Source organism: Python bivittatus, unplaced genomic scaffold (genome assembly GCF_059951505.1).
Source record: "Python bivittatus isolate LINGU-HERP-01145 unplaced genomic scaffold, Pbiv_v1 ctg000700_np1212, whole genome shotgun sequence".
In the NCBI taxonomy this organism is placed as follows: Eukaryota; Metazoa; Chordata; class Lepidosauria; order Squamata; family Pythonidae; genus Python; species Python bivittatus.
In genome coordinates this window covers 40,581,190-40,603,351 of record NW_028277098.1, presented here as the reverse complement: position 1 = coordinate 40,603,351, position 22,162 = coordinate 40,581,190, and the positions used below count along the sequence as shown (strand labels likewise).

Sequence of the window (22,162 nt, the reverse complement as noted above, 5' to 3'; positions counted from 1 at the left end):
TGTGCTAAGTAAATACAATTACAGTTGAAACAACTTATCTGTGATGATCATTTAAGTACTGCAGAATTCCTGGAAGCCTCTTTCTATTTTTTTTTCTTTTGCTCCAGCATTGCTCCAGAATTCTACATGGTTTCAGGAAGGGGGGGGGGGGTTGCTGCAGGAGGAGTACCACAATTAGTAAGTGACTAGTTTCATATTCCTTTGCAACTCTCCTGTCCAGCAGTTGTTAAAATCCTTCTCTCCCCGTTTTATAGTCTGAAGTAGGAAATTAAAATGGAATTGGACATATAAACAAGGCCCATTATAAAGCAAACCCAATGGTATTTTTTGGTGTTGCATTATTGCAACTTGCCAGGAAATTCAGGCAGGTAGTCCCTATCTAACTGAATCAGAGCAGTATCATAACAGTCTTGTGCTGTTCCATAGGTCTTGTTTGTTTCACTGAGATTTGCATAGAAGAGGCCTACTGCATTCAACTTAGTGTTAAGGTTCTAAATATTGTCAAATCCTTTATTTTGTTGGGCTTTATGCTTTTTCCACAGATTTTATGACAAGAAATACCAAGTGTTTCTAAAACTTGCAGAAGATCAGAGAGACTATAAATCCATCATGCAGAATGCATAGTCAGCATAAAGAAGAATCACCTTTGAAGTTGGGGATCTGACTGATTCCATTGATTTTCTTGATTGTTTTAGCTATTTACATTGATGAGAAACATTGCAGTAAGAATAAAAATACTTGATAGCCTATTGAATATGAATAGAGATGCATTTTATTAAGGTGATATCATGGTACAAACTTATCAATTTACATTTCCTGAATCAGTGTATCAACCAGAAATGCAGTTATCATTCAGTGTTCGCACTTCTCAGAACTGTATAATCTAATTTGTTAAAAAGCTTGCAACAATATGTGTATTAGACAAAAGTGTACAAAAAGGGGTATACAGGTAGTCCTCAACTTAACAACCATTTGTTTTGCAACCGTTCAAAGTTATGATAGGGCTGAAAAAGTGATTTACAATTGGTCCTCACACTTGTGATCATTTCAGCATCCCCATGATCAAAATTAAGGTATTTAGCAACTGGCATGCATTTTCGACGGTTGCAGCTTCCTGGGGTCAGGTGATTGCCTTTTGCAACCTCCCCAGCCAGCTTCCGAAAAGCAAAGTCAATCATGCAACCATATGATTTGCTTAATGACCACTGCAAAAAGGTCATAAAATTGGGTGTGGTCATGTGATGCCTCGCTTAATGACCATACCACTTAACAATGAATTTTCTGGTCCCTATTGTGGTTGTAAGCTGTATCTGTATTAGATAAAATATGCAAATAAAATGCACATCATCTCCCATGCATTTTTAAAATTGCAAACTGGTATGAAAATAAAACAAACTGAAGTTTAGAAAAGTGCTAAATTAAGAAAAGCCAAAATTATAAATATACCTTTAATGATCAGGCTTTCCATTTAATGCCAAAAACGAAATTGGAGAGAGGGTTTCTTCTTGTTGTTTATCATTGTTCCCATTAATAAAATCAAGGGTCATACTGTGATGTTATGAGAACCAAGAGCTAGGAAGACATACCACGTAATGAACTCTGTAGAGCAAATTGCTGCATGAGAGAATAGTTGGATGAAATTTTACACCATATCTTTTTCTACTCAGTTTCATTTTAAATATGTTGTCAGCCCTTCAAGGTAGACCAAGTCAGGAAATAGACTCCACAAGAAGGTTGGACTCTACTTTATTGATATATGCTAGAGAAACGAAATGTTAAAAACCTGGTTGTGTTTTCCTGTCCATCCCTCTTATACATCAGGGAGTTAAGGCAGAATCTGTCTGAATTTCTTTCTAATGTTGTCCTTATTTCCTAGGCTTAATAAATGCATAGTTTCTCTAAGGTGATCTCTGTGGCTTTCTACAGTATTGCAGTTAATGTTCTTAATATATTAAATATTAAAATTAATATAGATCATTCATATATTTTTCTAGTATAATACTCTATTCAGTTATTTTAGCTGATCAATTAATCTCAAGCTTGCTCAGTTACTCAAATCTCTCTGAGATAAACATAAAATTTTAGATGCACATCAGATAAATTCCTCTGCTCCAGCTCATAATCTCCTGAGTTTCTCATTATTGTTATCTACATAATGTCATTTCTGTCTGTGGTCTGTTGCCTATACTTTTTTCAATCCCCTACCACAAAGGAATAATACAATATTTAGATAATATTTAGATAACTTTTATATTGAGCAATCCAAAATATATTTCAGAATATTCAGAATATTTGTAGCACCAGCTCAGCATAAAATGAAGCAAAGTTGCATCAGAATTGGCTGATGAAGAGGAAGAAGAATTAATAATGATTACATGAGAGATTTTGATTCATACAACTAGTTTATGTTCCCTTGCAAACATTGTTTCTCAAAACTAACCTTTCTTGTTTAGGATTTGCTAATCTATGATTATAGTATGAAATTCACAGGGATAATTTTTACAAAAATCCTGATGCATGTATGGATATAAAAAGAAATAATGCAACTCCCAGAACATTGTAAAGAATAAATATAATACACCTAGAAGTATGCATATAATATTTATATTTAGATAAATACAATTTTATGCACAACTAATGTATAAAAACTTCTGAAGTGATTCCATGAGAGTCACAACTCAAAAAGATTGTACCTATAAAGTGTGCTTGGAGTGTTCTTTCATTAACCATCATTTTATTTTATTCATATTCACATAATCCTAGGATTCCTATGAAAACATTTCACTTAGATCAACTTTAGCCTTATCCTTAAAGTATTTACAAGGATGTGCACAAAATTGCATTGAGTATAAAACTCTCTTTTAAAATCAATAACTGAAGCTCATTGAACTGAAGTTATTTGAAAAGTCTTCTGCATGTTCACCACTGCAAGTCAAATTAATTTTTCTCAGATTCTTTATCTGATTCATATATTCATATTTATTCCATTACAGTGCTGCTTGTTTTGATTCTAGAGAATAATATGTGTTGTAACCAGCTATATATTCATGCTTACTAGGGATGGCACGAAATGGGAAAGTAAGTTTTATTTTGAACCTAAAAGTTTTGATCATATTCCAGAAGATCTGTCAGATCGGCTGCTGTTCAACTGAAACCAACTCTGGAGGGAACCCACAGTGATTTTCCAGGATCACTAGGGCAAGGCTGGTACATGTCACCCCTTCTTCTCATCCTCTGCATGGCCTGTGAACCTCCCTGCCAGCTCCTCATTTTCTCAGTACCTTCTGCTTCCTAATTCCTGTGCCTGCTCTCAGCTACCATCATCAATGTCCTAATCAGGAATATATCAGTTATTGGATCTTCCACAAGATAGCCTAAAATATATTCTTAAAACAAGAGCAATGCCTTGGAGACTTGGAGACCTCACTGGGTTTTAGTCCATTATTAGCATAAGAGCCTCCAGCCGAAACATTATCTGTCATTCACTTACAGTTCAGAGCAATATATCAACAATCATTTTTTAAAATTAAGTCCATTACATGTTGCTTTCAGAGATTGAGAAAATGTTTTATGGCTTGATTAGTTTTAACCTTACAGAGACATAGCGATTCCATTCATTATGATTCCAAAGTAATGTTTTGTGCCCTAGAGGTGGTCATATTTACACCTTCTGATTCCATTTGAGTGCAAATCTCATGCTAATCAAAAGTAGGATTACAACAGCTAAATTATCAGCTGCCTGCAAGATTCCACAAAGAGGTTCAGGCATCACTTCAAGTGGAGAGGTCAAGGACATGATGGTTCCAAAAGAACAGATGACAACTCTGAGGAAAAAGATCCACACAAGGAAGATTCCTCTTAGGATAACAGGGACAAGAAGTGGCACATCGTGAAGATGATCTATAAACTAGGCACAGAGGTTGGGTAGGTTAGGAATCTACTATTTTTCTGTTTATTTAAATAATTCTATTGGCTTTTTGGAGAAGGAATTTTGTAGCTGGGGACTCGCCCATTTCTTGAACTCCATGGTATAAAATTGAGCAAAGCAGAATAAATAGGTAGCACTCTTTCATCCTCTTTTACTTAGTCACCCCAAATCATTTTCCTGTGGCATGACACCCACCATATCTCCCCCTGCAACAAAATTAATGTCCCATTAAAAGAGATCACAATTTGTGTAATCTAACTTTTGCTTAGGAGAATATCCGGCACCACTTCACTCATGGAACCTTGTCAACATACTCCAACTAATGGGACCAATTTTCTTGATGTGGAAAACGTTGCCACTTACAGGCTGGGGCTGTCCTGAGAAGCGCTTGTTATAAGCTCTGATGTCATAGAAAGTTTGCTTGCTTTGCGTGTCAGGCTGGGTTTCAGAATAGGTGTTGTACAAAAGGGCAACCTTGAAATAAAGAGCAAGAAGTTTAGAACTAAGGTGCGGGCTTGCTTTCTGCTAGATAAAAAAAACCCAATGAATTAATTAAGTTGATGTATGTAGCCACCCATCTCCCATATGTGGCTTACAATAAAAACAGATAAAACAGATAAAATGCATACAATATTAAAAAAAACAAAAAACACGCTGAGCACCATAAACAACCATCAACATAGCCTGGAGATGGGCTCTATCACCCACCCAGGCCCCAGGCTTAGATACAAAACCAAGTTTTCAGGGCCTTGTGAAAGTCCAGCAGGGTTGGGGCTAGTCTAATCTCAGAGGAAATGATGTTCCATGTAGGCACCATGGCAGAAAAGGCTATCCTGGGCCCCACCAGCTGACACTCCTTAGCCAACAGTAACCCAGAGTATGCTATTCCATGGTTTTATTATGCCTTCCTTTATGGCTATTTCTATGAGCTTCTAGGTCTTATTCTTTACCCTTCGGGGTTAATTTCTTTCATAGCATGCTTTCTTCCTTACACTGAGACTTTTGTGCATTTTTGCTCTGCAGCCAGCAGTAGAGTATAAGGAGTTCTATCTTGACCAAATAGAAAGAACGAACTAGCCATTCTAAGTTGAAGGCAACCAACATTTTTTTTCTAAAAAAGCCTGTTGCAGGTACACTGTTTAATCATTGTTAGTTCTTTGATTCAACAAGCATCAAATCAGAGGTGCAGATACCTATATTAACAAATGAAAAACTTATTGAAATATGAGAGTTTTATTTTTGGCATTTTTCTACCTCCTTTTGTAACTTCAAAGAAGAGATGAAAACTCCTACTTTTTGTCTGCAAAGTGGGCAGCTGATTGCTCTCACCCAAGACCCATGCTTCCAGTATTCAATCAGACAGTAGCCTAGGAAAGAAGACAGGACTCTGTAAACAGAAAAATCACATAGTTGGAAAACACCCAAGTCAACTTTGTAGCTGTTTACACTGAGCGCTAATTTTTATATCCTAAATGATTTAGCAAGGAGTAGTAACTTTGTTCAGGAAGGCAATGAAAACCCCAAAGATGTAGGTGAAGTTTTATTTCCATGGATTCCACATGAGCCTAATAATTCTACTTAGACATCTAGAATTATCTAGAAATGGATGTCCGCTTGCACATTTGAAAACAGAATTAAACATTGCTTGAAATCTTAATAATCAAGTTTCGCATTTGTTTCCTGTATTGACATATTTACAATGGCAAAGCAGAGTTGAAGGCTGGAAAAACAAACCTTTCTCAAGCCAGGGTATTTGTGGATTGGGACGTTTCAAAACGATATCCAATCTTTTAATCAGGTTTGCTGCAGTTCTTTTCTTTTAGGCCCTCCAAGAAACATTATTAGTAATTAGAAATAATATTGACCCGATTAGTGTTCTGCACCATTTCCTGGACATATGGTTTGAAATACAGGTGAAATGTGAGACATTTTGCAAGATGTGTAGCAATTCCTAACAATAATATGAAAGAACAATCATGCCCTTTTTTCTATAAATCATGCCCTATTAACATTAAAGCCTTTAGATAACACATTTTCAATATGATCCACTCTTGCTCCTTTTAATACCAAGTACTATTAAATGTACAGCTTTCAAAAAGAGTGAAATTCAGCTAGCGCAAACCATATCTGTACTTTCCTCCTCCTCAAAATTATATGTAAGTGGGGGCAGGGAGAAAATTTTAAAAAGTCATTGAGAAGTTTGTTTATTCCCATCTAGTACCGTGCTGATGTGTTGATTTACTTGAACTATTTGTATATTATTCAAGCTGATATTCTGGGAGCATTGAAATATATGGTATTATGCATTTTATTAATTTCTATTCCCTACTTGGAGCATCTAATATTAGAACAAAGTAAAGAGAACAGGAAGGGATTCCTGTGTGGGTGTGGTTAAATGCATGAATGTTCTTGTTTTACAGCAGAAAGTCAGATAACATCAGTTCCCCTTCTGGCTTTGATAGCCAGATGTTTTCAATATACATGTGTTGCAATATGGCTAGATTAAATATGATGCCTTTATATAGTATATCCTATATAATAGAGGGAAGTGGATGCCTAAGGCAGTGGAAAAATGAGAATTAAATTTTTAATATAATTGTAAACATGAGGTCTTACTCCATATGTTAAATGCCTTACCATTCCATATCAGAATGTTGTTTGTACTACAATGGTTCTAGAGGAACAGGTTTCTATTCTATATTCTATCAATATAATGTCGTATATTGATTGCACTGCTGATCTAAAATGCTTGTAGAGTGATGCTGCAAAAATGAAAGTCACATTCCTGGTACAATGCCCATTATCAGAAAAATAGCAGTAATCAATACTACTATTTTGCCGCACTAGGAATGCCACTATTTCTCTTCATATGCCCCATGGTATAAGCTTTTGGGGAGCAGGAAGATGAGTTTCTTCTTGTTCTGCCATGAAAAATCTTGACACCAATCCTATATTCTGCACTGCTCTTTCAGGATAGTTTTTTAAAAACATTGCTGATTGTTCTATGCTGTCTTTGATTACAAGAGGGTTTTTATGCTGTATGTTTACTGTTTTTAATAACTGCATTTTAAAAATACTTTAAACCTTTTATTCTAATTACCTTAAAACTATAAGCCATGCAGAGAATATTCATTGGTCAGTAGCCATACACATTTTATAAGTTAAAACCTTTGTATATCTAGTTTACTTTCTGTATCAAAACAGATGCAAATCCACCAGACTGCTAGAATAAAATTACAAGTTATTTGGTATTTTGCCACTGTTATGTTTTAATGTTGCCAGACACCACAGTTCTCTTTGTCATATACACTGGTGATAAAGACATTTCTTGACTTCAGTTGGCAAAAGTTTGCATGCAATTCCTCAAAATATTAGGAAGCACAAATCCCACAACCATCTCTGTACATGCTGGAAATGTTTGCTTAAGTAAATAAAAATACAGTATCTTTTGCACACTATGAGATTGCATGACATGTATTCTGAAGAGCAGACATTAAAGTGTGCATGAATTCTAGAACATTTAAAATAAAGATTAGGAGGTATGGAATACTTCAAATTTATTTTGTTTTTGTTTGTGTCTTTTTTCAGATGACAGGAGGTAGTTTTTAATTTACTTAATTCTCAGAATAGCAGTGTTCAGATTCTTGATATTAAATTAGCTTAAAGCTTTGACTGCCAATTGTTTTTGTTCTGTTTGATATAGCTATTTCTGTTGGCCCTTTGCCAGCCCAGAGACTCAAATGGAAATATTAAGTAAGTACAGTACTCTTGGCCTCAAAAGTATAGGTTTCCTGTTTAATTGTCCACAAGACTTCCTGAGTATTGCAAAACTTTATAATGTGCCTATGGTACTATAACAATAGCTGAAGGAAAACTGCTGCTTCATTTAAATTTTTCATAATAAAAACAGTGATGGGTGATGGGGGAGAGAGAGAGAGAAGAAAGAAAGAAAGAAAGAAAGAAAGAAAGAAAGAAAGAAAGAAAGAAAGAAAGAAAGAAAGAAAGAAAGAAAGAAAGAAAGAAAGAAAGAAAGAGGGAGGGAGGGAGGGAAAGGACAGGTGTTAATTACACTGGAGCCATCTCAATATTTAATCAGTCCCCTGTGGTCCCCAGGCCTGATGACACAGCCAGGTCTTGAGGGACTTCTGGAAAGTTAAAAGGCATGAGGCCAGCCTCACTTTAGGGAGTGGGGGGAGATGTTCCATAAAGTGGGAGCCACAGCAGAAAAGGCCCTTTGCCTAGGACCCGCCAAGTGCAGCTCCCTAGCTGACGGGACCCACAAAATGTCCTCTCTGCTAGATCTGGTGGGACGGGCAGATGTAATTGGGGAGAGGCGGTCCCTCAAATAACTCAGTCCCATGCTATGTTAACCATAGCTTACTAAATAAACCACAGCTGGTAGGGGTCACCCCCAATGCACTAAAAAAAGAAATAATATTTTTAACTTTGTGTGATATGGAAACACACCAATGTCTATGGTGTATGCATTCTAGCCTCAGTTCCTTAGCTTTTATAAAAATAGAACAGCAATGACCTTCCTCACCAGGATTACTTTGGCTGTCTGTATGGTTTGATTGTTTTTCCACAGATGACTTGTTATGTTTTGTGTTTGGGTTATTATTATTTTATGCCCTCTACTCTGCAATTCTATAACTTCACATAAGTATTAAGGTGACTGTGTTTTACGAAATAAAATATATGTGCAAAAAGTAATAGCCCTGTTAACTTGCCACAAAATAAATGTCCACAGTTGGTTTCTACAGGGAAATTAGCAGTTTGGAGACAGATAGGACAGCTTAAATCACTGTGGTAGCGTTGTTGCCACTGTTGAAGACACTCCTAAGAGGGGGGAAAAATGCTACGTTTAAAGATATTCTAGTTAATTCCAGAAATGCTTCACAGGCTTTCATAACTGTAAATTAACTCTAGAAAACTCTGAAAAAGTAGTACAATCAAAATGCTTGTAGAATGCTTACTACTTTGACACGCTTCTGAATCTGCCATAGCCAGCCCACTCAGTCCTTGATTTATCACTATGGGTTTCATTTGGAAACCTCTTATCTAAGCACAAAAAATGTTTTAAAAAAGTTGGGGTGGGGAAGAAGCTGTATCGAGTGTTAAAGGCAATCCCATATGCTAACATGACATGAAAACCTGATTAATGAAGTCATTCTGTTTTTATAAATTCAGCATATCATGTATCAAGCCTCTGTTTGGGAAAGTAATCCCACTTCTTGTTTTTGAAGTTTCATCTCTTACCAAAACAGGAACCATATGTTTCTAATTAAGCTGCCACAATTTCTGGGTTCAGGGATATTCAATTCTTCGGGAGATTAAAGAATGGAAAGTTTTTAAAACTGACATCCATGATTTTTGCACAAATTTTTTGAATTTTACATTATGTATTTTAAAAGATTTTGTAAACTTACTGTGTGAATTCTGGAGGACAAGGGAACACAATTCTTTTCCAAAGGACTCTTTTCTTGTCTTTAAATTAGGAACTCTATAAAATAAGTAAGAGTTTATATAATTCTGATGATAGTAGGCTGCTAATGAGACAGATCTGGTTCAGTAGATGTGCAGTTCAAATAAACACAATGTATATTTATATATTAGCATGCTATTCCATGCCTCCACAGACTGTTCTTCAATCTTAAAATGATGATATCTTGTCTCCTCCTCAAGGATAATTTTTCTTCAAAGCAATGTGATTTGCATTTTACACATATCATTTCAATTGCTATATGCATCTGTTTCCAGGTTTTTCAGCACAGGTGCTGTAGTTTAACTGGTAATTTGATCATCTTCAACACATGAAACAACTCAGAGAAATCCACCAGTGTAATAAAACCACCTTTTGATTCCATGTATATGGGTACCATAATTTATTTTGTTTCAGTTATGTAGGTAGAAGTAATTAAACGAATGCATTTTCCCATTCATTCAAATGCAGTGATGGCTGTACATATATGTTCTTGTAGACCCCTTGGAGCTTTCCCATACATTGAAGTCAATAGAGAATCTTACATCAGTTAAATCAGTGTTTCTCAACATGGCTCACTGGGGAATTCTGGGAGTTGAAGTCCACACACCTTCAAGTGGCCAAGGTTGAGAAACACTGGGTTAAGTGAAGCATATGGGTATCATATTCGCTCAATTGCTGAGTTTAAAAGAAATTTCAGTCTAAATAAATACTTAAGTACCTGAGGCTGTGATCCTATATCTTCCAGAAATTTACACTTTTACAGACCGAAAGCCATATGTAGTTTTGACACCAAAAACACACTGGGGGAAAGCGAACTCATTCTAATAAATGAGCAAAGAAGTCAGCAGCTCCAGGATAAAAAAAAATTAATTTGTATATACATGCATGCAAACATATTAATTTAATCATTACATTTAATTGATAGAATACAGAGAATATAATTACTCCCCATGCATATAGCAGGTTTTTCCCCCCCACTTTAAAAATGACAATTAGGTGGCACTTTCGGGAAGGGCTTTAGTGATGGAGCCTTTGAAGTCTTTAGGCCACATTTTTTTATATACAGTACCTGCCATCCTCAATAGGACAGACCTCAAATAGACAAAGCAATATATTTCTAAATGAATTTTTTTTTTCAGAACTTACTAGTATATAACTGAATTTATTCTCACTGAAGTTACAAAAAGCATTATTGACTGAAGTCATTTACAAATCATAGGAAATTACACATTCCTTGTATTATGCAGGAAAGGCGGGGAACTAGATATGATCATGAATTCTTGTCTTTTGATAGTAGTATAATTAACCAGAAGTGATTATATCAGAAACGTATTTTCCATTTTGGAGCTATTTCCAGACTGAAGGAATACCTTGTTAGAATTTGTCATTGATTAACTAACGTGATATATTGATGGAGACAGATTAAGTTCACTCTTTTGACTATGTAATCTAAGCAGAGTCTGGAGTGTTTTTTAAAGCAACATAACACAAGGTCTGTGAATATTTAGAGTTCCCAGTCAGCAGACAGATCAGGTCAAAAAAAGCTGCTTCCTTATCTTTGACCTGAGACCCCATTTGTAGTTTAAAGTGACTGCTAGTTTAAAAAAAGCATCAGAGCTGCCTTCTGTTTATCTTGAGCTAAATCCAGCATCTCGGATGAGTTATAAAAAGAAATTGGTATTACACAGAGTTAATGATTCATTGAGGCATTTGCATGCTACTTGAAAATCTATCCATCTCTCCTTAAAGACTAAATCTGTAGGCTGACCTTCACACTCTCTCTTTGTGTACAAATGCCTTTGAGTCAGTCTCGACTTCTGGTGACTGCCTGGACTAGTCCTTTCAGTTTTTCTGGCAAGATTTTTGGAAGTGGTTTGCCATTGCCTTTTTCCTAGGGCTGAGAGAGAGTGACTGGCCCAAGGTCACCCAGCCGGCTTTGCGCCTAAGACAAGATCAGAACTCGCAGTCTCCTGGCTTCTAGCCTTTCACTACTACATCAAACTGGCGCTGTCTCTCATGCTGTCTCTCTATGTACACGCATGCACACACACGCATGCACACACACATACACACACATAGAGCTAATATTATCTTGCCATTACTTCTGGTTTAGAGGCTACTAAATTAACAAAACAAGTTACATTAAAAAAAAGAATATACTCTGCCTCAAGTATGAATTTAAGATTTGATCTTCTTGTTTTCCCTTTATCTCGACTAGAGAATCTAGTGAGGAAATTTTCTGATATCAAGCATATAAAGCACCTTAACAGACTAATTATTAGAAATCAGTCCAAAGATTTTGGTGCAGAATTATTTATCTATTTAGACCCCACACTCCCCATCCAGCATGCAAATCATTAAAAGAGCAAGCCCTAAGACTTACAATGTAAGAACACACGTTGTAAGATTAAAGAGCTGTGAAACTGGAAAAGAAAAACAAGAATAACTGAAATATTTGTATCAGTCTTTCTTCCTGTCATCGTACAGTAGAATGGCTATTGGATGACAGGTGGAGAAATGACAAAATCGTATAATTATGGTTATAGTTTAGTTATGCATGTATCCGTTACACAGAAGAAATCAAACTTCAGGACAGGTCAAGACTGTTTGAAAAAGGTGGTGCTGCCAGTTCCTGGGAGTTGAGTCATGTGGGGCTTCGTAGATAATGGCCAGCATTTTGAATTGGACCTGGGAGTAGATGGGTTGCCAGTGCATAGATCAAAGCATTGGTGTGACACTGCTAAACTTATTATGCTATATTTGACCAACTTTAGCTTCTGAGTCGTCTTCAAGGCAACCCTGTGTATAGTGAATTTCAGTAACCTAATTGTGAGGTGAAGAGGATATGAGTTACTGTCCTAACAGTTTCTCACTCCAAAAATTGGGATAGCACCCAAATGTTGGCAAAGGGCTCTCTGGCCATGGCCTGCGACTGCTGCTCTAAAGAACCTGCAATTCCAAGAGGACCTCGAATCACAGACCTGCTGTTCTCAGAACATGGTATCCAACTTCACTAATGCTAGGAACATCCTGGCTTTAAATGCAGCCCAAATACTATTCTATGTCAACAGATCTATAAAGCACCCAGTTTTTGTTCCTCTTCTATTGCAGCTTTTTCCATCATAATTCATACAGTACTAGAAGATCTCTCAGTCTCCAGAGATGTGTTTGCGTAACACACAATGAGTAAGGGAGACTGGCCTACTTTATGTAAGCAGAAGCATTCTTTACTTTGGATACTTTGCAAACTCACCTTTGGATATAGTGCAGCGTAACCTTATATATATAAAATTCCCCTCTCACCCCTACGGGTGGTATGTGTCTTCCTCAATCTCGGGTCCTCTACCAGAGGCCTGGGAGTTTGAGGGTTCTGCACAGTATCTTAGCTGTTCCTAGCACTGCACTCTTCTGCACAGAGAGCTCTGATGTTGTTCCTGGGATCTGTTGGAGCCACTCTCCCAGCTTAGGAGTCACGGCCCCGAGTGCTCCTACCACCACTGGGACCACTTTGGCCTTTACTTTCCACATCCTCTCTATTTCCTCCTTCAGGCCCTGGTACTTCTCCAGCTTCTCATGCTCCTTCTTCCTGATGTTGCTGTCACTTGGCACTGCTACATCTATCACCACTGCTGTCTTCTGGTCTTTGTCTACTACCACGATGTCTGGTTGATTGGCCAGTACCTGCCTGTCCATCTGGATCTAGAAGCCCCACAGGATCTTAGCCCTGTTATTTTCCACAACCTTCTGTGGAATCTCCCATCTGGACTTGGGGGGGTCTAGCTCATACGCTGTGCAGATGTATATATATATAAGCTGAACTTTATGCAAGTATGTATGTGTGTGTGTGTGTGTGTATGTGTGTGTGTGTGTATATACACACATATTATAACACTTGCATAAAGTTCAGCTAAGCTTAATTTTTGTGTTCATTTTTTGTGAATCAGTTCAAGGAAGATTTTAGCAGAGAATGTGATTAAGACCTCCAGTAATTAAACTAAATTGAAATTAACATGAAATATTTTTTTTAAATGTTCTACCTTTACTTCCTAATGCTAGTATCAAAAAAAGAAAAAAGAAAAGTTATTTTCATACTTAAATGTAAAACTTCCTTTTTTCCCCTTTTATCTCATGTGAAAGAAAATATAAAACCACATTCTTTATTTAAATTCATACCATCTTAGTATCTTACCTGATCCCAGAAGAGGTGCACAATGAATGATGTAGGACTACCCTTTATAGATGCCTTGGGGCAACTTTTTAAAAACCTTCTGGTCTTCTCTCTATGTTAGGGTGACAGGAGAGTGTTGTGATAGAAGCTCAGAGCGCATACTTTATTAAGGTGGGCCATTTATTTTAGCTAATAATTAACATGCTTGACTAATGTCAAGGTTTTGCAGGATTTCTAAATACTTGTGGAAGTATTTTTTCCTCAAACTTATTAGAACTAAATTATTAAAACTATGATTTAGTGATTCCAGAAAGATTACAGATCTTAAGAAATATTTTGTTAAGTTAGGATCCATCTTTATGTCCCTCTTTAAGACATATTTTGCAAATCTAATAAGGAAGCGTAAGCATAAAAAGGAGCTTCAAAAGGAGAAAAATGAACCCTCCAAATAATTGCATAATTATAAATTTGAGGTGTTCATTCCTCTTGCCAAGAAAGCCAAAATATAAATACAGAGAGGCTACCTGGAGGGGGAGATTATTACTGTGATAGGATCAATGCACAATAAATGCAGATTTGAACCCTATATAGTAACATCCGGCCACCTACGTCTGATGATTCCCAGGAAGGATGAAACGGGTCACATACCGCCTGCCTCCTGGTGGTCTATGTAGCTTCAGAATGGATGCTTCTAGAGTCAGCAGCAAGCAAAAACAAAGGTAAGGAATCATCTTGTTCTTCAACCTAGTTAAGGTCTCAGTTGAGCACAGACAGGTGCGGGAAAAGCAGTGCTAGTGCTTACACTGCGAGTTTGCACAACTTGTTGCTTCCTGCACTGAGCTCTACAAAGCCCTGACTGTGATTAATTCTACTAGAAACCAGATTTGCCTGGTCTATCCATTCTAAAGTCCCTGTCCTTAGCTAGCTTCCTTGAGATCCTCAGCTGGGATAGAACAAAGCATAGTTTAAAAAACTGCCTGAGGCATCATGAACAGTTACAGCATTTTGCTCACCCCCAGTCCTCCTGAGAAATTTCAGATTTCTGTCCCAAGAACAAAAGCTACATCTTTTATTCATGTTGTATGGAAAATATGTATCCTGCTAGGGCAAAATCCCACAAAGGCATCCAACAAAGTTAAAAAGGTTAGATATGGATTGGTTCTCTTTTATGACATTATCAAATATAATAAAAAAGAACCAGTCCATATCTAACATTTTAAGTTAGCAAGACAAATGGAAACAGATGAGCACAGATTTGAGGGGGTGCTTTGCTTCAATGACATTTTGAAAGAAGCAATGCAAAACAAGTTCACGAAGCACTTCAGCCACCTTGCTGCTAAAGGTGAAGATCAGTCCTGTTGCTTTGCTTCAGTATGCTTCGCAGCCCCTCTGTAGCCTCTTCAAATACTTGCGAAGATCGGAAGAAGCTTCAATGCAAGGGCACCTGTGGAAAAGCCTCTTCCACTTTCTGTAAGTGCTGAAAGACTTCATGAGAGCCTGTAAGACCATATCAGTCTCCACCACTTCCTCTTGCTATCTTTTGGCACTTGCAAAGTGAAGGAGGTGCAAGATGACACACTTCTCCTCACAGCCTTTCGGTGTTTACAGATGCTAAAATTTGTAGCTCTGAACAGTGTCTTGGCTTCACTCTTGATTAGAGTTTACAACAAACTATGGCAGAATGGTTGTGATTACTGCAGAACTGATATTTTACCTTTCTATGCATTGGTCCTCATATATTATGCATTACACTGATGTTCTGCTAGAATTAAAAACAGGTAGTACATCCGATCATCTGATGGCTCCTATCTTACAAAGCGTGTGTTTAAAAATCATTCCTAAATACTTAAGAGTTGCATGGATGTGAACTTAACAAATGTAAACTTCAGATAGTATTCAATCTGCCAAACTTTATTTACTTTATCCTTATATAAAAAAAAAAAAAAAGGAATGAGGTACCAAAACAGATATTAGTTAAAAGTAAATAAAATTTCAAACTGGAAAAGCATAGAGCAAAAGAATCAATATAACAAAATGTTACATACTTGTAACTTGTTGTAATATGTATATATTATAAATATAAATTGCTTTTCTTCTGTTACAGTTGTCCAGACAATTCCATGCTCAACTGGTTAATTTGTATTGATGGTTTTCTTTAAAAGTAAATTATTAATGGTATTGATGGCTCTTGATGGGTTGAAGTATACCACATTAAAAGGAAACTAACACATTGGTAAAATATATATTTTTTACCAATACGTATCTGAGAACCAGTTGATGTAGTGGTTAAGGTGCTGGCCCAGAATCCACGAGTCCGTTCACTGCCTTGAGTTATTTCTAAAAAATAATAAAGGTGGGATCAAAATCTAATAAATAAATAAATAAAATATATCTCATGTGTGTACAAAATCTGAGATCAGGAGTTGATTTCAAAGGTATCTTGCTACATGATATGCATGTGAAACATTTCTCCACCTTTATTGAGAATGAGAAGCTCCTTGTTTGCCAAAGAGACCCCCAAATCCACATAACACCTCTGCTTCTTCACCCATGATAATAAATCATATTGGGAAATGAAGGCCTTAACCACATTGCTATTCAAATAAATGAAGTGGTAACTGGGTCCAATGAACCTGCCATCTAGTCCTAACACTGCATTAATCCATAAGCATAATGTGAGCATAAAATACGAGATTTATTTAATAAGGAGCGTATATTTTCTCAACCCTCATTTGGAGTCTCAGTGGCTATTGCTGATTTAGCAAGGGTATTCCATAGACTGCTAATTCTCCAATATGTTTTTATACAGAGACAAAGAACTGGAGAATAACTACAGTTCTGGTGTGTATTAACTTTCCTTCCAGCCAGCTGGCTGTCTTTTCCAGTAGTATGTGGAATGATAATTTGGCAAGGATTGATAGGCAATTTTTTTAATTTCCCAGGAGGTCAAGATACCCTTCAGTTTATTGCACAGTAGGATGAAGATAAGAAAACACTTACAAAAATAAAAGCACTTAGTCCAACATGTCACAGCCTATTTTCATTTTTGAAGAGGGCTCATAGCCAACCTTATGCAGAAGGATGATCATTTCCACTAAGTGAGCTGAATGACACATTTTCAGTGTAAGCACATTTCTGAAAATACTCAGCTGACACACGTGAAGTTAAAATATCATTAAATATCCCAAATATTTTCTCATATAATTATGAGATAATCAGCATCATAGTGGTGCCTGTCAATTGATGCACTATTTATATTTATATATTCCTATCATAAAAGCTGAATGCCTCCAACTATCCTTTAAAAAAGTTCTAGATGGGATGTTAACAGAGACATTTGCCTCTCCCCCCCCTCCCCCCCCCTCCATAGACATTTAGAAAACTTGTCATGAGCTCTTGGTGAGACCAGTGATCGGTAGGCATAGCGCTCAGGAAACATAATGTGATACAAAGGCTAAAAAAAAGATAGTAATATAGGCAATAGTTTTGTATTATGAGTGGTACATTTGTTTAAGATACAAAATACTACCATTCTGGAAGTAATGAATTATACAGACAGGCTGTTATTTTGATGTATAACCTGAAAATCTGCATAATTTTTTAAATAAAAAACTATGGGCAACCTTATTTGCAGGGCAGCACTTTTGAACACATACACAAAGTTAAATGAAGTATTTAAACCATGGATAAAGAGACTATAAAGACATACACTAAAAGGAAAAGAAAGCTAGGGATATGTGAAAAAAAAAACATTAGCCTAAAGAAACAAAATAAATAGTGCTAGAAAATATAAAGTTGAGGATGTTTGCTATGCAAATTGGGAGCACCAGCTTGAATTTGACTTTAGGTTTTAAATACTAAACACCTAGAGGAACCATTAGTAGAATTGAATAAGAATGGTGGATTTTTTTAAAAAATGGGAAAAAAGCATACATTTTGCATATTGGTTTTCCACTCCAAGGGAACGTGGAAGGCTCATCATGATTATGTCTCCCAGACTGCATTAAGATCTGCAAGTGCCATCAAACAATTCTGTTTTATTAAAGGAGGTGAATTAATACTGGCTGCTTGAACTGTTTCAAGCTAACCCTTGGCCCAGGTGGACCTTTATGCTCGGAATAATGCCTAAGAGGTACTTCAAACTAAATTTCTAAGATCTGTACTAGCAGCACCCAGAGGGGTTGCCAATACCTTCCTCAGGCCAGAAACAGGGGTGCGTGAAATTGAGGTTAAGGCATGGAGGTTGATATTAAACTACTGGCTGAAGGTTCAGTTCTTCCCCTCAGGACTACTCCCATTAATAATGATAGATGACAGTCCCCTAAGCTGGGACAATGTCATAAAACAAAAACGAATGACTTAGAGGTTATCATCAAAATTGCTATGAATCTTGGGCTGTGACTATGCCAGACATACATCTCTCCAAAGATTTAATGACCTCGAATTTCAGGCGGAAGTAAATACCCTGTCACCAAGAAGCAGGGCTTTTGGAAACAGCCAATTATCTCTCTTCACTGACATTCCCTAAATTAAGGAAAGCTTTCTTTGGGGAAGGCATAATATTTGCTTTTGGCATTACTACAAGGAAGATACTCTAAAATCCCACTTCAGAAATGTGTTTGCCCATGTGGAATTGGAGATGTTGGAACAGTCCAACACGTGTTATTTTACTGGACCATCTATAGAGATATTTGTAATGCCTAACTCTTGCCTCTTTTATATCAGTACCCAGGACGATCTGAGAATACTTGTATGTTCATCCTTTTTTTCAGGTTGTAAATTGTTCATAACTCAGATTCTAGCAAAATACTGTGCAGCACCCATGAAAATTGGGTGTCAGTTGGTGAAAGGTCTCCCATAGTTAGAACATACTTTTATTTCAACTATTACAATCGCCTATACTATTCAACTTTTAATTAATGATTTTCCAACTATTTTTAGTTATTCCTTTTATTTCTGGCCTTTGGCTGTAATAAAGATTCATTTGTTTGGCCCATTTTATTTTTAAAAAGGCTGGCAACATGTTCAGTGTTTATTAAAAATGTTTACTTTTTTTTTTTTTTTAGAAAATTTAACAGACATTAGTAAGAGGAATAAACAGTAATAAAGCATGTAACTATTTATGTACAAAAATGGGTTGGGTCAAAGCTTACTCAAAGTAGATGTATTCTTAATATTCAAAATAGATTCTCTGAATTCAGTGGTACAAAGTTAGCTATGACCAACAAGTCCCCTGGCTTTCATACTATCATAGATCAACTATTGAGTCCAGCTCCCTGCTCTGTAATAAGAAGATAGCTATTAATTAAAAACATGTTTATGGGAGCAACATGATCAGAATTTTCTTGCAAGCTTCCTGTTTTGTTCTTCTGAATATTTATTTCACGTTTATATTTTCAGAAACAAATAACCTTATTTTAATATATTTATTATCCTATTACTTAATCATAGGGATTTACAAGGTTGAATTTTCAAATATATTTCTAAATTACTCTGGGTTATGAAAGCAAGGCATTTCCTTCTGCATTCTATTGCTCTTTCCCCAAATGCCAGGGAAATCCATTCTGGATCCTGGCAAGAGATTGAAGAGTATTCAACATGTGTCTCGGGATCACTAGAGAGCATACTTAGAAACTATTCTTATTTAATGGCTATGTACCTCTAATACTAAATGACTGAAAACAAGAGGAGAGGGCAGCAGTCTTAATTTGTACTTGCAGATAGGTGGCAGCCCCAAGCGAAACATAGTTGATCTCCAAAAAGTTAAATAGGCTCACACTTTGTTAATACTTGAAAAGAAGATCATCAGGACATTCTAAGGCTGTAGGCAAGAGCGAGAAGTCAAGTACATCCTAGAAGAAGATAATGGGAAATCTCTTCCAGACTGTTGCCAAGAAAACTACATGGGTATGTCCATGTTGCCACCAGGAGTTGAGCAGAACTGGAGGGAGGCTTTCATTTTAGAGAAGCATCTGGGGGACTACTGTGTTGATTACTAGAACCTACTAGAGGGGGCTTGATCTGATTCTGCAAGCGTCTGATCTTATATTCACACATTTAAGTTATCCAATGAACTGAGAGAGGTAAAGAATCATTTCCTGTAAGTCGTCGATTAACTATAATGTTGTATATTTGTCTCCGTGTTTCAGCAGCAATGCAGTGACCCAGGTTTTTAAAATCAACATTAGAGTGCTGTCAAATGGCTCATTTTGGTGGAGCTACCTCAACACAGGTTTCCTTGATACAGGAAAGGAAGGTGTTCTACCTTGACAACCTTCTGATGAAAGCAGTGAGCTTGTCCATTTTTCTGTGCCTGTCTGTTTTGCTGCAGTAAAAAACCTGCTAAGTATGCATGCCAGCAACATGTGTCATTCAACTCAGAGGAACAACTCCAGTGCAGCATGGAACTGGGGTACCTCTTCTCAGAGCCTCCTTGAAAGAGTATTATGTCAAAGCCTCTAATAGAATGAAGCATCCCTTTGAAGCTTGAAACATGCCATCTGGACATTATAAAAGTCCCTGGGGTGAGAACAAAGTAAGGGTCATTAGCAAGACTTGCATGGTAATGTTCTAGAACCATTTTGCAAAGGCTCCTACAGGCTGTGTGAGAGAATGTCTCACCATATAATTTGCAAGCTTCTAAATACATGCAATGTCTTGCTGAACCTACGTTCCAATAAGAATAAGGTCTAGACATAAGCCTGGTAAAATACAATGATGTATTAAGATTATTAGGGGAGCCATTTGTTCCACATTGATTAGTCTTAGACAGTTTTCAGGATTTGCTCTTACAATCACTGATGCAATTTAAAATGTTTACACTACACACACATGGAGTAGAAAATGAAATACCAATCTTTGATGTTTTATATTGATTAATCTTGTCTGAGAACTTCTGAAATAACACACAGAAAGGTCTATACTTCTTACTTTGTATATTAATTACTGTATGTAATGTCATTAAAGTTGCAGAGAAATTTGCTGGCAAGAAGTCAGGAGAGTTCCATAGAGCAGTGTTTTTCAGCCTCAGCAACTTAGATGTGTGGACTTCAACTTCCAAAATTTCTGGAAGGGCTGGCTGGGGATTTCTGGGAGTTGAAGTCCACACATCTTAAAGTTTTTGATGTTGAGAAACACTGCCAAAGAGTATCAGGGTGTAATGCTGTAAATAGTAACACTTTATTTTCTGTAGGATATCTATCCATAGATGGATGCATATATAAAGATAGAAATGTAAATGGACAGATACAGGTATAGTTATACAGAGATAAGACATCCATATGCACAACTGTGTATGTATGTGCAAAATGAGACATAAGAATATAAATGAGACATTGCATTGTTAAACCCTGATGCAGAAATTTGCCTTCCTTCCTTTGGAATATCAATATAAATCAAAGTATTTATAATCTAAATTGGCACAAAAATGTTATCTATTATCACATGTACAGAATTTCTACTTATACCTGTAACCAAGAAAATCTATTTTTTTCCATTCGACTTCAGTTCTGTTCTCTTTCACCACCTTTTGACCAGTTTATAATTGAACTGATCCAGAATGCACTGCACTGAGCTGCTGTATTACATCCAAAGGAACAAGCAGGATAAGGTTCATTCTTGTAACCTGCTAATTCAAATCAGTGAAAACCCAGAGGATGTTACAATGTGTTGTTTCAATTTATTCAGCAAGTTGGATTTAAGATAATCATAGTTTCGTTTTTTGTACTTGGGAAGATCCGTTATGTAAAAATAAAACATTATTAAGAACTTTTTGCAAATAATAGCAAATTGGTCATACACAATCAGTAGCTAGGTTTCTCCACTACTGGACTATGCCAGTTTGGATAGCAAATGAGAGCATGAATATTTTAGGGCTCCCATATGTGTGTATGTGTGTGTTTTTAGTTCCCTGCGTGTACAAAAGTAGAACGATGAAGCCAGGAAGATATTTCTAACCTAGACATGTTAAATGCAGAGAGTGTAATATTTCTATCCTCCATACGTCTTCCAGGAGCTCAATGTAGCTTACATCCATTTATTTATTTATTTTTTGACAGCAGCCCTCTGAGAGAGGTTGGACATGGAGATAGCGGTTTTCACAGTTATCCAGTGTGATTCCCTGTTTGATACACTTCCTGCTGGCCCTAACGTAAACTTTTAAGAAAGGAAATATATTTTTTTTAAAAAAGCCTCTCTTGCTGTAAAAGAATAGGGGAAAAATGAAATTCTGGATTTGGTCTACTTTAATTTGATATATGCAAGTTAAAAGAAAAGAAAACTCTGGTAATTTGGCTGTCTTGCTAGATACTACTTATGGAGAAATGAGGTGAGTGCAGCCATAACAGCTCTCTACCTACCAAATAATCAATAACCAAATATTCTTGCTTGCTGGAGAATTAAGAAAGAGTGAACAGATTGTGCCATCATCTGAAACCCAACAAACTAAGATTCTTTTGGAAAAGACATCAATGGGGTCATATGATAAAGTTACATAATCTCCAGCGCTCCTTTCCACTTGAAAAATGAAATTAAAAAGAGGATAATAATAATTACTGAAAATAAAAGAGAAAGATTTGTATTT

General features: G+C 36.5%; 1 protein-coding gene and 1 pseudogene across 11 annotated transcripts in view; one reads left to right on the top strand and one right to left on the bottom strand.

Moving 5' to 3' along the window:
* The window catches only part of FGGY (FGGY carbohydrate kinase domain containing), a 304,303-nt gene extending 300,570 nt beyond the window's left edge, over positions 1-3,733 (top strand). For all 11 annotated transcript variants that reach the window (XM_088153195.1, XM_088153186.1, XM_088153193.1 and 8 more), the window contains one exon: positions 543-3,733. In XM_088153195.1, the coding sequence (XP_088009321.1) occupies positions 543-624 (82 nt within the window). In that variant the 3' untranslated portion in view covers positions 625-3,733. The remainder of the gene's footprint in view (positions 1-542) is intronic.
* On the bottom strand, positions 3,618-15,090 carry LOC103058962 (E3 ubiquitin-protein ligase RNF170-like; annotated as a pseudogene).
* Between the last annotated feature and the right edge of the window lie 7,072 nt (positions 15,091-22,162).